This window comes from Heteronotia binoei, chromosome 6, assembly GCF_032191835.1.
Source record: "Heteronotia binoei isolate CCM8104 ecotype False Entrance Well chromosome 6, APGP_CSIRO_Hbin_v1, whole genome shotgun sequence".
Lineage (NCBI taxonomy): Eukaryota > Metazoa > Chordata > Lepidosauria > Squamata > Gekkonidae > Heteronotia > Heteronotia binoei.
In genome coordinates, this window is record NC_083228.1 from 103,299,137 (window position 1) to 103,317,393 (window position 18,257).

Below are 18,257 nucleotides of genomic sequence, written 5' to 3' on the forward strand. Positions count from 1 at the left end.
CTCTGGTGGAGTCGACAGCCTCTCGGGTCCGATGAGCATCTCGGGTCCAATGAGCCAAGTACGGTTGGTCTCTCGTGTAGTAGGGAGACGGGTGTCGATAGTGGTGAGATTCCCGATCCCCAGAACGGTACCGAGGAGAATAGGCATCCCGAATTCGAGGAGTTGAAATGTCACGGACGTACGGTTCGGGTTCGAAGTCCGAGTATTGCCTGTAATAGCTTTGCTCAGATGGAGATCGAAAGTCTCTTCGGTATGCTGTACGAGGTCTAGGAGATGGAGACCTAGACGGGGAGCGGTCGTAGCGGTGACCCCGATAGTAATCCTGGTACGGAGACGGCGAAAGAACTCGCTGGTCACGAACCGGAGACCGTGAGCGGAAGCGCTGAGTAGAGACCTGAGTAGAAGTGTCCTTGAGTTGCGAGGAAACTGGAATGTCCCGGAAGTATTCGGGATGGACACTAGGCGGGTCCGGTTCAAGAATGTCCGATGGTACCTCGCTGTGGATCGAAGGTGACCTGGAGCCAATCGGTATAACCTCAATCCTTGGGGAGTGAGGAGTTAGCTGTGGCATGTCTGAAATAACATCAGACGGTGCCGAGAGTTCCGGTGGTAAAATCGGATTTGAGTGCCCCGACCCTGCCGAAACGGACTGCGCAGCCGCCATAGCGGGAGCGGAAGTTGAAGCGGGCAGGTCGCGAAGTCTTTTCGGAGCCGAGGTCCTCGGGCTGGAGGCCGTCGGGCTGGAGTGGTGAGACTTCGAAACCGAGGACGATCCCGAATGACGCAGTTTCTTCGGGGTCTTGCCTTCGGACACGGAGGATGATTCCGAATGACGCAGTTTTTTCAGAGCCTTGCCCTCGGAATGCTTAACTGTTTTCTTGTCGGACTTATGCTTCTTAGGGATATTCAGAAGGGCCGACACAGCCGAATCTCCCGCTCCTTGTGGGGGAGGCGGCGAATCCGAAGTGGGCATCGCCCGAAGGGACTTCTAAATAAGGAAACTGCGAAGGCGGGCCGCTCTGTTCTTTCGCGCCTGTTTGCCAAAACTGGCACAGTGAGGGCAGGAGTCGACTCTGTGGGATTCCCCCAAGCAGAAAAGGCAGTGGGGGAATGGCCGTCAGAAGTAGGGAACTTGGCCCCGCACTTCCGACACCTTTTGAACGTAATTTTCCCTTCCATACGCTCCGGACGGGGAGGGGAAGATGGAAGGAAAGGGATGGGGGGGGGGAAGAAGAAACAGCGCAGAAGAGGTTCCTTTTTTTTTTATATATATATAGATATTTTGTAGGATGAAGAAAGTAGAAAAGGAATGGAAATAAGAAAGAGTAGTACGATACCAAAGTAAGGCGAAGTAGAAGGAGGAACGCAGCAAGGTAGGTGTTGTCCGGGCGGCGGAAGGGAAGAAACTGAGTGGGATGGCCGCTCCCCCCCCCCCGCTCCAGGCATGCGCGGTCGGTGCCTGCTCCCCAGAGCGGGAGGGAAGCGCGCCAAAAAGCGCTATAGGCGAGCTATTGGAGCTCCGAGGTATGGATCCGTTGCCTGCGGCAAGACCCATGTGTGGGACTGCACAGAGACCACGAAGAAGATCCAAGCTTTACACACGGGTTTTGTTTCATTAACTTCCTGAGTAATACATACTGTAAAGCAAAAGATTTTATTGAAAACATTCAGAAAAATATATTAAAACACAAGGCATATATAGTTCAGCAGCAGTGTAAATACACAAGAATAGCTGACTAGCTATCTTGAGTCCTAACACAGAATAGTTGCTCTTAGAGCATAGAGTTTCAAAGCACAGCACAAGTATCTTCCTGGCAGCAAGGAGGGGTAGGGAGAAATGCATAAAAGCTAGTAAGGGTTCTTCTCTGTAATCATACTTCCAGAGAAACGGGGCCCATAATCTCCTGACCTCCTCAACCAATCCACTGGGCGGTATCCATTGAACTTTCAAGGGTTAGAATAAGTTCCCATATTAGATTCAAGATGAACTGTGTAAGATAATTAACAGGCTATGGTGGGTGGGTTAACACCTGCAGAGATTCAGAAAATAATGAACCTAGCTGGAAAATTCCTCTGAGATGGCTTCTCTTGACAGTCTCCCATCCAGGTTATGACAAAACCAATGCCTCCTTAACTTCAGCAAGGCTGTTTTATGGTGTACGCCCAAGCAACTGGCTAAAGCTGTGGGTTCTTCCATATCTCCCTCAATTTTCTGTAGTCATATTTCCAGCCCATGCATGCTTGCAACAGATTCTACACAGCACAGGCTAATTCAATTTCCCGTTTTTAGCTGTGGTTTTCCTTTCCTGCAAAATGCAGATTGCATCCACACTCCAGGGAAGTCACTGCAATTCACTGTTTCCCTTTAAAAATAATTTTTAGCACATGTGTAGTACTATTATAGAACAGCACAATACCACCATCTCCCCCCTTTATTTGGGTGTGTGCGTAGTACAGCTTGAGAATGCCATAATATTAGGATCCTATTGCCACTGAAAAAAGTTTATGGGTTCAGAGTACTTTTTGTTATTCTAAAATATTTTTATTACACAGCAATGGCAAAAGTGAACTGCAATGCATGAGCCAGGCATCCACATGACTTTCTCAGGACTACTCAATTACTTTCTTTTTGGTCTGGCAACCACTGTCCCTTCAACATCCCCGTTTCCTCAAGAACTAATGTCATATGCAAAGGGAGAAAAAAAATATTGATGCTGCAGGTCTTCGAAGTGCCCAGAATAGTACAATTGTTTTGTTTCAGCATTTTTAAAATTACACAGTATTGGTGAAACTGAAATCCATGCACACAGCTAACCTCCCCCGCCCTGTAACTATTATGTCTGCTCTGACTACTGGATCACTGCTCCTTATCATCCCCTTCCACTCCAGCATTAGCTGCATGCAAAAGAAAAACAATCCTGATATTTAAATTACAACTTTATGAAGTACTAGGAAAAGTGCCTATTCTCAAACAGGTTATCTGCCCAAGGTTTATTGATGTTAGGAAACTGGGAGGGGGGGGTGTTTCCCTCCTGCCATACAGCGTTATGGTGTGTTCATGAACCTTTCTGGGGTTTCCATAGTTTTTCTCCCATCTTTCTCAAACCTACCTCACAACAAAGCCTGTACGACTGCAGCCCCTTTCAGTTTTCAGTGAAAAATTAGTCAATGCATGATTCATGCACAAGTGCAAGAACAATACTGTGTAGAAACAAAAAAGTGCAGTGCTGGGGTTGCTGAAATGTGGAAAAACCCAGTGTCAAATCACACTACATCTAAATAACATTACAACTGTCACCAGCTAAATACAGTTTTAAAACTCTATTAAACTGTTTTTTCCTGTTGGGTTGAACGTCTGTGACGCATGAGTGGAAAAAAGCGTGCTGGACAGTCACAGAAATGTTACCATTTTGTATATACCATTATATACTTTGGGCTACCCCTTAAGAGTGTTTGGAGACTGCTGCTAATGCAGAATGCTGCAACTAAACTGGTGGTTAGGGTCAGCTGTTGGGAGCATGTGACCTAATAACTACATTCTGAATAAAACTTTGATGGTCTTAAAGGTCCTACTTTGTTCTACTGCTTCAGACCAACACAGCTGACCACCTGGATTTAGAAGATATTATATCCTGCCCTCCACTCCGAGTCTCAGAGCAGTTCACAATCTCCTTTATCTTCCTCCCCCACAACAGACACCCTGTGAGCAGTGTTCCCTCACTTTGTGAGCTACTGGAATAAAATTGTGAGCTACTGGCAATAAAATTGTGAGCTATCACATAAATTACTTTGCTCTAGGGCCATTTTTCCTGAGCTAAGACAAAATTGTGTGAGCCAGAGGCTAAAAAAACTGAGCTAGCTCACACCAACTAAGCTTAGAGAGAACACTGCCTGTGAGGTGGGTGGGGCTGAGAGGGCTCTCACAGCAGCTGCCCTTTCAAGGACAACCTCTGCCAAGGCCTGACCCAAGGCCATTTCAGCAGGTGCAAGTGGAGGAGTGGGGAATCAAACCCAGTTCTCCCAGATAAGAGTCTGCACACTTAACCACTACATCTAACTGGCTCTCAGCAATCTACAGCAATTACAGTGGCTACTCATCTGTTCCCAAGCCCAATTCAAGGTGTTAGTTTTGACCTTTATAGCCTCACATAGCTTTGGCCAAGGATATGTCTTCTCCCATGTTCCTACCTGGGAGCTAATTGCAGGACCCCATGGCTGGCAGCCCCACAATTATAGAACACCATCCCCAGGAAGGTGTGTCTGACCCCTCATCACTGATCTTCAGGAGGTAGCTAAATATAATTTAATTTAGGACTTCATTTGATTAATTTACTAGCAGTCCTAAACTGGGATTCTCAATATTTGCTTTTACGTATTTTATCTATAATGTAAAACACTTTGAGCTGCATATGGAAGGCAGCTAATAAATGTTGTAAATAATAAATTAAAAATGCTCAAAATGCTGATGTGAATAGAAGTAAAATGTGCAACTCTTGATTATAGGGCTGGCATGCAAATTTCATCCATTTTTAGATTTTCAGAAATAACTACTAATAAATTCTGCTAGTATTAAGCTGCTTTTACTATAATTATAACAATATAATGGAAATGGCAGTGTTGACAGAGCTAACTCTCTCTTTAGTACCTTCATAAAGTATGCAGAAAAAAGTGACCTGTAGAGCAAAGAAACAAGATGGAATTAACAAAAACCATGCCTAAGTTATTGTTTTTCCTGTTAGAATCAGGAAGAAGAAGAAGATATTGGATTTATATCCCGCCCTCCACTCCGAAGAGTCTCAGAGCGGCTCACAATCTCCTTTACCTTCCTCCCCCACAACAGACACCCTGTGAGGTGGGTGGGGCTGGAGAGGGCTCTCACAGCAGCTGCCCTTTCAAGGACAACCTCTGCCAGAGCTATGGCTGACCCAAGGCCATTGCAGCAGGTGCAAGTGGAGGAGTGGGGAATCAAACCCGGTTCTCCCAGATAAGAGTCCGCACACTTAACCACTACACCAAACTGGAGAATTAAACCAGTAACCTCAATTTACTACAAGCTTAATTTTTTAAAACCAAAAATCAAGTATACAATGGGTGTTTATACTAAGCAAGGAAACTATTTCAGGGGAGCAGCAGGAAATTGTGTAACTGTTTCTCATTTTTAACCACTTACTGCATCTACACAATTCAGACCTTAACAAAACCATTCTAGATCAAGTGTGTATTCTCTGTATAGGGAGTTTATATAGCTTTTAATTTTGACCATATTGTCTTGTTGCTGCATCCACCTCTTGGAATTTGCCTATCTGAATCTGGTTTTTGTCTGGAGTGAGGCGGAATTTAAAGGGTTAAGTATTTTGTGAATATTTGACTGCACTTGCTGTATATTGTTTTTAAAGATTTAATTTAAAAAGAATATGGAAAAAAAGTTTATGTCTTTACAGAAGCAGCTGTACAGTTGCTTGCAAAGTATTCTTTCTAGATTAAAACTAGGAATCTATGAACCATGGAGCAGAAATTCTGATGTTCTCAGAATCCAGAAATATTACACCAGCTACTAAGTTTTATGATACTGTAATTGCCAATCTGAAGAATTATGCAAAAACCAACAATATAAGCTGAATACTATCTACTATCTTTTGCTATTTTTCACATAAACAAGAAGTTTGCCATATGCTTATACCATACAACATTGTCAAAGAGCTGTACTTACCATTTGGGATCCCACATGCACATTTATGGATGCAAATGGTTTTGGCAAAATTTTATCTGGCAGTCACTAGAAGTGCAATTATGGAAACAATTCCTAAAAAGAATAACAGCAAGATTATTAATATGTTCACATGGCTGCGCAAGGGATTTTATCAGCAAATAATGCCAATAGCAATCCTGCTTAAAAAAAAAGACACAAACACATGCCAACAAAGGAAAAAATACTATTTACTTAATTGATACTCTGTATTTCCTCAAAGGAACTCTGCATGAAGGTGTGCCCTTACAATATCAATATGGGTAAGACAGACCAATAATGACTTGCTCAAGGTCACTGAGGAGATTCATAGTCAAACAGAAATCTGAACAGGGATTTCCATGTCCAAAACCACAATCTACTGTACCATGGTGGTGCGACAAGAAAAAGCAGCACTGTTCTGTGCAATATGCAGCAGAATCATAAAGATGCTTATTCATAAGCAAACTGCTCATGTAATGGCATTTATTCTTAGGTAAGTGTGTGCATAGGATAGTATGCTCAAGATTTAAGAGCATACAAGCATATTACTCTGCATTGCAGAATGACTGTGGTTGGGGAAGTGAATTTGTGCATTTGTTGTTCTTGAGAGCGTTTCATCCCACCCAGTGTAAGTTCTCCTTATTCAGGCAGAACTTTGGCTGCACCTTGTTTCACACAAAGGCAATACTGCACAAGGACATTCTTCTTACACAAATATGCATACAGATTCTCTTCTTTCCCATCCAAGGTATAATGGGAGCACAAAAAACTAGAGGAGAGCACTAAATTGCAAAAGTTTTACAGATTGATGTGTCAATGGCATATACATATATTTTTGCATTTTCTGAGATCAACATGCCAAACAAAAGGCAAAACTCTCATGAGAAGTCAGAGTGGGCCTGCCAAAAAAAGTGGTAAATAATTGCCATGACCCACAATGCATTATTTTCAACTTAATTAAACATTATTTCACAGTTGTAAGGGACAACATTACATGGAGTATGCACTTCAGACACACACAAAATTAAGCAGAGAAATATGCTTCCACATCCAATCCATTCTTTTTGCTCATTCAAAGCTCTCAAGGTAGCTACATGTGCTTGCAATCGCTATAACTGTACAAACACATATGGTTCTATTACCCTAGGAATCAGCTTTTCCCAGGGTCAGAAATGGCTGCTGGGGGGAGAGTGAAATCAGGAAGCTCTACAGTCTTTGTTTAAGTGGCTTGATGTTGGATCCAACCCTGTATTTGAGGCTCTACAGACTTGCCTGTATACTGCAGCAAATGAATGACATATACTTCTTGCAGACAACTCCAGCACACACACACAAGAATACTCTAAAAACAATACATATTTACCTTTCACAGATTTCCTATGTTGTTCCTCATTTTTTCATATCTACTAGAGAGATTTGTGATCCATTATAGAGGGCTATTCAGCAGCATCTAGACTGTTTGCTTACTGGATTCCAACATGAGGTAAGGTCTCCATTTAGGATAACAGTCTTCTGACATGAAACTACTGGAAGGCTGTATAGAATCAAGCAGTAGCTAGACTGATCAGAAAGTGTATGTCTTCAGTAAATACTGAAAATGAAAATTTCAAAATTGTTAGAGCAGCATTATGCACAAAGAGAAATGCTGTCTCTATTTGAGACCCTAACAAAAGATCACCATTTCAAATGGCTATGCCATTGGATCTCGTTTAGCAAATCCAAGCATTAGTTTAGATAGCCTAAGAAAACAGTTGTTGTAATAATGTATGTGAAAAGAATACTATTTAAGCAGATTTGGGCCAGTTAAGACAGTCAAATGGGTTTGACAATTCCTGAAATAAGGCCCAAGGGACACCTAAAATATCCTAAATAAGTCACATACCTATAGCACTAGAGACGTATTACCACATTTACTTCATTGAAAGTCATTTTCCTTTTCATTGTAAAAACTGTGTTACAAAGCACTGATTGCTTTGTGAAAAGCTGTCTATGAACAATGGACAATAAAACACACTTCCCAACAGTGACCAGAGGAAAACTCCATTTGGGGAACATCAGTCAATAATGTCCACTTAGTTTTTTAACTTTAAGCAACTCCCTATCTCTGTGCCACAGCTCTTAAGGAGGCTCTAGAGAATGAGAAAAATCTTTGCTTACTTGAATATATTAGTTCATATAAATGCACAAATTTTCATAATGACTATTTCACAGAACTGAATGTTGAATATATAACCGATGGAATAGCAAAATGAATACTGACAGCTTTAAAACTGAACAGGTGACAATTTTAGCCACCCTCCAGTCCATAAAGCCCTAGTAAATTTAAAACTGAAGAGATTAATAAACCTCTTTACAGAATTTTATTCTGAAATTAAAACGATTATGGATATTTACATAATCTTGCAACACACTATATTTATTTATTCTATTCAGTTTATATCCCTACTCTGCAAGGGGGCTGAGGGTGGCTCACAACAAAATAGTAAAAACAGTAAATTCATAAAAACATTAATCATTCCATCTAGAAAACTATTACCTACAAACAATCCCTAATGGCAGCTTAATAATTTCTAGCTACAGTGCCTGCTTCAGTGATGTCAGGGAGGAGAAGAACTGCAGCACTATTATCTGCTGCTCGGTCTGGGACTTTTCTACTAACCAGGCAGTACAAGAAAGGAGCAGAACTGTAACGCTTCCCACACAAAGAGAGAGCATTATGACTATCAAAAACAGATGGGTACACTTCCTCTTCTTTTCTCACATAGAAGTGAACTATTGTAAGATAATGCATGTAAAATGTACTATTGTCTGTTTATATGTATATTTATATAGATAGAATAAATTTGATTGATGGAGTCTACACAAATAATGGATTAGCAATCAAGGTAGACAAGACCCTGAAAGCATCATAATCAGATTTTCCAGTGGTTTTAAAATGCCAGAAGCCACTCTGAAGTCGTTAGTGTAGGGGCTGAATGAGAGAAACAGGGTATAAATGTTTGTCTATCATGCAGCTTCACCAATTAAAACAGACCTGATTCCCCCCCACCCCCCGCACTATTATTAGCTATCCAATGACCCAGTGGTTAGAGGAAGTGACCACCTGGATTGGAGGAAGGTGCTGGGACAGAACTGCTGGTGAGGGGAGTGTTAATTTTGTTTTTCCTAAACTGCTAGGGAGCATTAACTGAGATTGCTATGTGAAAGAACTGGGTGAGGGTTGCTGTGTGAGAGAACGGCTTGAGTACTTGGAGCCTACTGGAGAGAAGTTTCTGATTGCTTCTGTGTGTCTTTTGTCTGGTGTGTTGCTGAGAGTGAAGGGCCTGTTTGCCTGGGGGTAGCTGCTGACCCTGCCCTCTACTGTTGCTCTGACTTAGGGGTGGCCAAACTGTGGCTCAGGAGCCACATGTGGCTCTTTCACACATACTGTGTGGCTTTCAAAGCCCCCACCACCACATCAGACAGCTTGGACAATGAACTTAAAGTTGTTTTCTTTCCACCTCTCTCTTCCTCCTCCCCATCTATTTGCTTTCTTTCCATCTTTCCTTCATTGTGGTTCTAAAATATTTGACATTCATGTCTTGTGGTTCTTAAACATCTGACGTTTATTCAACGTGGCTCTTATGAAGCAAGTTTGGCCATCCCTGCTCTGGCTGCGGTCAGAGGTTCTGAGCTTTTAAATTGCAAGGCTCCTCCTTGCCCTTTGGCTCTTGTCCTGGGGGTTCTGTGAGAAAGTGAATAGCTCAAGTAGTCTCAAGACACAGTTTGGCAGTGGAGCTTTCAGGGAAGTCAAAATAAACAGAATTTTGAACTGGATTGTAGCAGCATGGCTGGTGAAGAAGCTGAGACAGTGATGTGTAAAGTCTGTGGATTGTTTGCATTCTTATCTGAAGGTAACAGCAATTACACTTGCAGTTAGTGTAAGTCGATGCCCCTACTGGAGAAAATATGGGGACTTGAGGCACACTTGTCCACACTGCAGTGTATAAAGGAAGGTGAGGATTTCATTGATAGAATGCATGACATGCTCTTGAGAGGGCAACAGGAAGAGGAGGGAAAGGTAGATCAATGAATAGAGGAGCACCCAACACAGAAGTACATGGATGAATATAGCCCACGCAAGCAAGACAATCAGGAGACATTTGAGCCTTTGTTGCTAAGCAATAGCTTCCAGGATCTACCCATAGATACCACTTCTGAACCACTGGAACAAGGGCTACTTCCCCAGCCTCCATGAAGCTTGAAGTAAGTTTCTCAGGACTCCATGGATAAGAAGACTTGAGCGACCACTCCCTAATATAGGAAGAGGTATCTGCTGGTAATTCAGGATTCCCTACTCAGAGGGGTAGAATGGACTTCTCATCTCACGAGGTATGCTGTCTACACGGTACATGCATCCAAAATCTGACAGAAAGGGTAGGAAGACTCATCAAGCTCATGGATTATTATCCTTTCTTGCTGATTCAGGTGGGAACAAATGATAATGCCCAGTGCAGCCTGGAACATATAAAAAGAGACTATGTGACTCTTGAGTCAGAAGGTGAAGGAGCTGGGAACGCAAGTTGTGCTTTTGTCAGTTCTTCCTGGCTTAAGACGGGAAAGAATAATGCAAATAGATGACTGGCTATGTAGACGGTGTCATTAGGAAAGGTTTGGATTTTTGGACTATGTCTTACAGTTTCAAGATGAAGCTCTTCCGTTGGAAGATGGTTTGCACCTCACCAAGGTTGGAAAAAGGGTGTTTGGTAAGTGCCCTGATAACCTAATACAGAGCGCTTTAAACTAAATTGTATGGGGGAGCGAGACAATAATTCAAAGCCTAATATGAAGCCAGTAACTGGAGATAAGAATGCTAAAGTTTTGAGGGAAGTGGCTCATATGCTAAGTAGTGGGCACCCTGGGTAGTAGTGACCATGTGATTTTGGAATTAACAGTCTTGGGGAAGGGAAAAGCTGTACATAGACATACAGGTTGGACTTCAGGAAAGTAGATTTTGACAACCTTATGTTGGGTAAAATCCTAGGGTCAGAAATATTTGAGAAGGGAGTTCAAGAAAAGAACATAAGAAAAGCCATGTTGGATCAGGTCAATGGTCCATCCCGACCAACACTCTGTGTCACAAAGTGGCCAAAAAACCCAGGTGCCATCAAGAGGGGTGGGAGTTTCTTTAAAGCAAAACATTGAAGGCACAATCACAAACAATTCCTATGAGAAGGAAAAATGGGAGGAGCCTAAAGAAGCCAAGGTGGCTCCATAAACAGCTCTCTAAAGACTTGAGAAATAAAGACTCATGTAGGAAATGGAAGGATGGCCTTATAACCAAGGATGAATATAAACAAATAACCAGTGCTTGTAGAGAAGAGTTAGGAAAGCTAAAGCTCAGTATGAGCTTAGGCTAGCGAGATATGCTAAAAACAATTTTAAAAGGGTTCTTTTCTAATGTACAAAGTAAGAACAAGAACATGGTGGGCTCCTTGTGGGGACAGGAAAGTGAAATTGTAAAAAGTGATGAAGAAAGGGCAGAACTGCTCAATTCCTACTTTTCTCTCAAGTCTTCTCTTGTGAGGGAAACTGTGCTCAACATGACAAAAACAGAACATAAGACGAGGGAAGGGAGCTGCAGCCTAGGGGTAGTACATAAATGTCTAGTTTATTTAAATGAAACTAAGTCCTCAGGACCAGATGAACTGCATCCAAGGGTTCTAAAAGAGCTTGCAGATGTAATTTCTGAGCCTCTGTTCATTATTTTTGAGAATTCTTGGGGAACGGGACAGGTGCCAGAAGCCTGGAGGAGGGCAATGTTATCCCCATCTTCAAGAAGGGGAAAAAGGTGGATCCAGCTACCTACAGACCCGTCAGCTTGACATCTGTACCTGGAAAAGTTCTAGAACAAATCAACACACAGTTAGTCCTGGAACATTTAGAAAAGATGGCTGTGATTGTTAAGAGCCAGCATGGGTTTTTCAAGAACAAGTCATGTCAGACTAACCTGATCTCCTTTTCTGAGAAAGTAACCTTGCTGGATCAGGGGAATGCTGTAAACATAGTTTATCTTGATTTCAATAAAGCTTCTGGTAAGGTTCCACAGACTATTCTTGTTGACAAGTTTGTAAAATGTGGTTTGGATCCTGTTACTGTAACTGGTTGACAGACTGAACCCAAAGAGTGCTTGTGAATGGTTTCTCATCCTCTTTGAGAGGAGTGACACAAAAGGAGTGTCTCAAGGATCTGTCCTGGGATGTGGATTTTATTTTTTATTTTATTCAATTTTTAGCCCGCCCTTCCTGTAGAACAGGCTCAGGGCAAGTTACATCATAAAAGACAATCAACAACTAAAAACCAATTAAAATATATAAGATCTAAAATTACAGAGTAACGGTAGAGACTAAAATGGCAAATTCTGCCTCACAAACATGGCCTATTGTCTAGGTCCAGCAGGTCCTACAGCACTGGGATGGAATGAAAGTGGGAAGATCAACAACAAGTGATGTCCACTGCCTCAGCTGAAAAAACAGAGGGAATGCTTATTAAATTTGCACATGATACTAAATTGGGAGGGGTTGTAAATACAGTGAAGACACAGGATACAGAATAATCTTGACAGGCTGGAAAACGGAGCTAAAACAAATAAAATGAATTTTAACTGGAAAATTAGGTAGGAAAAATCAAATGCCTAATTATAGGATGAGGGAGACTTGTCTCAGCAGGATTATGTGTGAACTCTTTAGTTCTTAGTAGACAATACACTGAACATGAGTCAGCAGTGTGATGTGGTAGCTAAAAAGGCCAACACAATTTTGGGCTCTATCAACAGAAGTACAGTGTCCAGATCACGTGAAGTGACAGTATCTCTTTGCTCTGCTCTAGTTAGACCTCACCTAGAGTACTGTGTTCAGTTCTGCGCACCCCAATTTAAGAAGAATATAGACAACCTGAAGTGTGTCCACAGGAGGGTAACAAAGATGGTGAGGGGTCTGGAGGCCAAGACCTCTGAGGAAAGGTTGAAGGAGCTGGGTATGTTTCGCCTGGAGAGGAGACAACTGAGAAGTGATATGATCACCATCTTCAAGTACCTGAAGAGCTGTCATAGAGAGGATGTTGCAGAATTGTTTCCTGTTGCCCTAGAATGTTGGAACAGAACCAACAGGTTGAAATTAAATCAAGAGTTTCTGGCTCAACATCAGGAAGAACTTCCTGACAGTTAGAGCAGTTCCTCAGTTGAACAGGCTTCCTTGGAAAGTGGTGGGCTCTCCTTCCTTGGAGGTTTTTAAGCAGAGGCTAGATAGCCATTTGACAGCAATGCTGATTGTGTGAATTAGGCAGATCATGAGAAGGAGGGTGGAAAGGGTTACATCAGTGCTTAGTTCTCATGGCTCAACCTTTCTTACATGCCCAGGGAAAAGCTGATTGACACTTTGCAGTCAGTCAGCAGTTTTTCTCCAGGCCAGTTTGGCAACACATTCTGGAAGTTTTTGCATCTTCTGGGCATGCAGCAGGAGTCACTGGGAATGAATGTGTGTGGGGGAGGTATTTGTGAAGTTCTGCATTGTGCAGGGGGTTGGACTTGATGGCACTGGAGGTTCCCTTCCAGTTCTATGATTCTATGAAATAAACTGGGCAAGTCTGTCTGATTAAAGAAACTGAGACTGAAAAGCTACGTGACCTCATTAGTGTCAGACCCAGTCTACACATACAACATAATGAGGTGGTAGACTCTGGAAATGACAGAATGGCTGGCCGTGATTGCTTGTGAGGAAAGTTACATTTTTAATGTTCTGTGTAAGAACTCCTTGCAAATGAAACCACAATACTTTACAGAGATTCTAGTTTGAAGTGCTGTACATTGTGCTAGTTTTCTCATTGGAAATTACTGAAGTGGTGTAGCAGAAACTTCAAAAAATATGATCCCTCACCTGAAGCCAAAAATTGTACCCATTCTGCCATCACAGCATTTTGCTCACCTCAATCTGCAGTATGTGTAGTCCAGGCCCTTTATCTCTAACTCTTCCCAAGGCAATCTGAAATTATTTGGTAATATTCGTGCTTAATGTTATGGGCAATTTGTAAGAGCACATACTAAAATAGGACTTATTACCAAGAGAGTATAGTACACGGAATTCTTTGCTACAAATGAACCATATACAAATCACCATTAATTATTTGAAACTAAAATGAGAAACATACTTAAAGTAATGTTTGCACAGCAACAGGTTATGTATGCAACCACTGTATAAGACTAGGGATGTGTTTAGAAACAATATTCAAATTTCAATTTATCAAGAACATATAATACACATCTAAACCCACTGAACTGATTCATTATGAATCCAAAATAGTAAACTCTACAAACACACTGCTGAACTCTTTTTAAAAACACTTCATTCTCTTTAGGCACTTACCAGTACGGAAAATCAGCATAATATGAATTCCAGGCTAAAAATGCAGGCATCAAATATCTATATTGTCTTATAATAAACCACAAGGCAATGGAATGCATTAGCCCATTTCTAAACAAATCTCAAGCTTCATCAGGATAACAATGCCATTTCTGAGCCACACAATTCAGAAAAGCATGCTAGTAGAATAGTAAGGAGCCCAATATTATTATTCAATCATTTACTTCTTCCTAGCTTACTTTTAAGAAACTCCACTTGCTAAGAATATTAACTCTTACTATGATCTTTAACACTATTTGAAAATGTTAACTAACATAACTATGAAGTCTTTAGAAAGTTTCACATTTTTACATGTTTAATTTCTTAAAACTAAAGCTAGCGCTTCACACCTTCAAAATACCTGGTTTCGTCCTGAGTTTTAATAAAAAAACACAGATGACAGATTTCAACTCTGAATTTTCAACTCAAGTGACAAGCTACAGTAACTTCACCTCTGCCCTAGCACAGAGCAGTTTTCTGTGTTCAGTTTCCAATAATTTTTTATTTAACGTGCTATAAACTATGTTCAGTTTTTACTAAAGACAAAAGGTACTGTAAAATACTTACACAGCTGACAAAAATGAAATTCCCTCTGAACTACAGAAGCATGCCTCTTACTGCAGTACCAATACTCTACAGCCTTTGTTAACATTCAGAGGAAACCTGAGATGGTGCCAAGGCCTGAGCAATCAAATTCAGAATCAATGCACTATAAGAATACCAACAGACTATTCCAGGAAGATGCTCTCTGCTTACTACATTTCTACAGAAAAACTTTCAAATAGCATGAAAGAGCTTTATAAAACCAAAAAATTCTCCTTGAGAAATAATATCATGGCCAAAACTCATTTATATGAGAAAGCAAGAGAAATGCACATGAAGTAGTAACTACCTTGATATTTCTGCAGTTTGCACCTCTAGCAGTAACTACTGCCATGGCAGAAATCTCAAGCAATTCCAAATGCACAAGCAGTTTGTCCCTACATATAATTCTTAGGATTATTTCTCTCAATCTCTTTCTTTATTTTTCGTATTTATATCCCGCCCTCCCCGCCGGATTAGGATTATTTCTCTCAATCGTTTTATTTATTTTTCGTATTTATATCCCGCTCTCCCCGCCGGAGCAGGCTCAGGATAGCTTTACAGCTTCAGTTCCTTGAAGAAAGTTTCAAATTTATTTTACTTATTTATATCCTTAGATTTATATCCCCCACCCATACCACAAGCAGGCTCAGAGTGGGTCATAACACTAAATTACAAAACTAAAACAATTAGAAATAAATATCAGCATAATTAAAACCAGTTTAAACACTTTAAAAGGTAGGCATTTTGATACAAACATGTATTGTGTAAATTGTAATCTAACACATTCTTAGAATTGCAAATAGTTAATATTATATCTTACGGTAGTATAAAATGATTGCTCTTATTACTACACTGTGCTCCATTTAGTCAGATAAAGAACTTTAAAACACTAGTTTGTTCTGTAGACATTAATGCTGATTTCCAAATTGTAAATCATTAGGTCAGGTTTTATCTCAACAGCTGGCAATTCAGCCAGCAAAATCAACAATAACTTTAGCACATATTTTGAAAGGTGACTAGAAATAAAATCAGAATGCCCCCCAATCAACGCTCTGGAGTCTGCAGGTAGCCTTAGGTTCGGCCAGGAGTCCCCAACTTTTTTGAGCCTGTAGGCATCTTTAGAATTCTGATACATTGTGGTAGCCACAGCTACAAAATGGCTGCTTCAAAATGTTTCACGCAACCCATGGGCCCTAGCCCCATTAAGGAACACAGTCAAAGTCTGAAGAGAAGGAAAAAGAACTAAAAGTTTATTACTAAATCGAGAAAGGTGGGGCAGATGCCACAGACCCCAGAAAACCTGGCAGCTTTCTGACCAGTACAAAGAAAAACATCATCTTATACTCCTGATGACATAGGCATAGGTACGTATACAAAACATACATTATTGGCCAACAGGTACAGAGTCATTTGACTGCGCAATTTGGGATTGTTTTGCCAAAATCAGCAATTATTTACATGACCAGGAACGCATAGATCTTATTTGGCAGTTATCAAGACAATGAAGTTACTTTGCATACCAACAAGGCAGGAAGGAGGACTGATCCTCCAAGGCTATATGCCTCCCTTGCAGGCCTGCTGACACTGGTTATCAAAACACCCAAAGACCCATAAAAAGGTAAAGGTAGTCCCCTGTGCAAGCACCAGTCGTTTTCAACTCTGGGGTAACATTGCTTTCACAACGTTTTCATGGCAGACTTTTTACGGGGTGGTTTGCCACTGCTTTCCCCAGTTATCTACACTTTCCCCCCAGCAAGCTGGGTACTCATTTTACCGACCTCGGAAGGATGGAAGGCTGAGTCGACCTGGAGCCAACTACCTGAACCAGCTTTCGCTGGGATTAAACTCAGGTTGTGAGTAGAGGGTTCCGAAGACCCATAAGCTGCTGTGACTCTTTCTCTACTGTGTAACAAATGGGCACCTCAAAGAGATGCCTATGTCTTCTGGCCTGGGGATGTGCCTACTCCTTCCTGCTACATGGCACTGTATCAGAAGTGTTTAGGCCTTGGTATCTCTGAACTACCTTAACAATTAACATTGACTAAAGTCATTAAGCATTGCCTGTCAGATAAGAATGCAGGAATGTGCCTGCAGAAAGTTGGCTTCATTTTCAGGCAGGGGAACAGAAAAGACTAATGCAAAAAATAAATATGCTCTACTATCTAGCTAATATAAATATATGCTGAATCCAGTGTGTTTCACAAAAAGAACTACCACATGAGGTGGAGCCAGTCATTAAATGGCTGCTGCAGCTTACCTTCAGTCACACTGTGAAGATCCTTTTTCTTTGCTGTGTTAGCAGCTGCTGCTACTACAGCAACACTAAAAAAATTGCACACCCAATCAAATCTCCAATAGCCTATCAGAACCCCTGATGGGCAAAAGCCCCAGCTGGCTCCAGCCCCTTTTAAAAACACTTAGTAGTAGACACCAGTAAAAATGTTGGTGGGTGCCATGGCACCTTGGTGGGGGCCACACACAGCTTGTTCGGAACTCCACAGTTTTTCAGTTTTTTGCACCCTGGCCTAGAAATGACAATACTAACCTACTTTTCAAAGTTTTTGTAAAAATCACAACAGTTTCTATCCAACCACACCATTAAGAAAAATTAACTACCCTTTTCTTAATGGGGGGGGGGGAGGGGCAGCAGCAGTCCCCCTCTTCAGCAGCAGCCTATTGAACTCTCTGAAATGCTAAATCCCAGTAGGCAGCCGTGTTGGTCTGAAGGAATAGAACAAAGCAGTAGGCAAGTGCACCTTTAAGACCAACTAAGTTTTATTCAGAATGTAAGCTTTCGTATGCTCTTAAGCAGTCTGATGAAGTCTGCTTAAGAGCATATGAAAGCTTACATTCTGAATAAAACTTAGTTGGCCTTAAAGGTACACTTGTCTACTGCTTTGTTCTCTGAAATACTGTTCCTGTGGGTTAGTGGATAACTCAGGAACAGCCTAGGGGGAATTGCAGATAGAGGAGAGAAATTGGTGGGAACTGGGACAACCTTATGTAAGTACTGGCACAACTACAAACTTCAGTTGAAATACTTAGTAATACACAGGGCTTTTTTTGTAGCAGGAACTCCTTTGCATATTAGGCCACATATCCCTGATGTAGCCAATCCTCCAAGAGCTTACAGGGCTCTTAGTACAGGGCCTACTGTACACTCCAGGAGGAGTGGCTACATCAGGGTGTATTGCTTAATATGCAAAGGAGTTCCTGCTACAAAAAATGCCCTGATAATACAATTGTGTGGCTTAATATGCAAAGGAGTTTCTACTACAGAAAATGCCCTGGTAATACAGTTATGTATGAGTAACTAAGGATCAACACTTACTTCTAGAAACCAGAAAACATGGTGCAACAAATGCACTCTACTTAGCTGCTTTCAGGATCACAAATCAAAAATCAGTTGTTACGTTGTTCACTTCTAGAGTTTCAGAACAAAGAAAGCAGTTAAAATACAGAATTGTGCTGATGTGTGATGTACCCAATGACCTCCAGAACAGCAGGCA

The 18,257-nt window shown here is 41.4% G+C and overlaps 1 protein-coding gene across 7 annotated transcripts in view; it reads right to left on the bottom strand.

Moving 5' to 3' along the window:
* The window catches only part of TFDP2 (transcription factor Dp-2), a 68,379-nt gene that overhangs the window by 39,231 nt on the left and 10,891 nt on the right, over nucleotides 1–18,257 (bottom strand). For 4 of the 7 annotated variants that reach the window (XM_060242291.1, XM_060242290.1, XM_060242289.1 and 1 more), the window contains 2 exons: nucleotides 7,092–7,319; nucleotides 5,711–5,803 (listed from right to left, as the gene is read on the bottom strand). In XM_060242291.1, the coding sequence (XP_060098274.1) occupies nucleotides 5,711–5,713 (3 nt within the window). In that variant the 5' untranslated portion in view covers nucleotides 5,714–5,803; nucleotides 7,092–7,319. Of the gene's footprint in view, nucleotides 1–4,645; nucleotides 4,674–5,710; nucleotides 5,804–7,091; nucleotides 7,320–13,689; nucleotides 13,747–18,257 lie in introns of all 7 variants that reach the window. The other 3 variants (XM_060242288.1, XM_060242287.1, XM_060242286.1) reach the window with 2 other exon arrangements.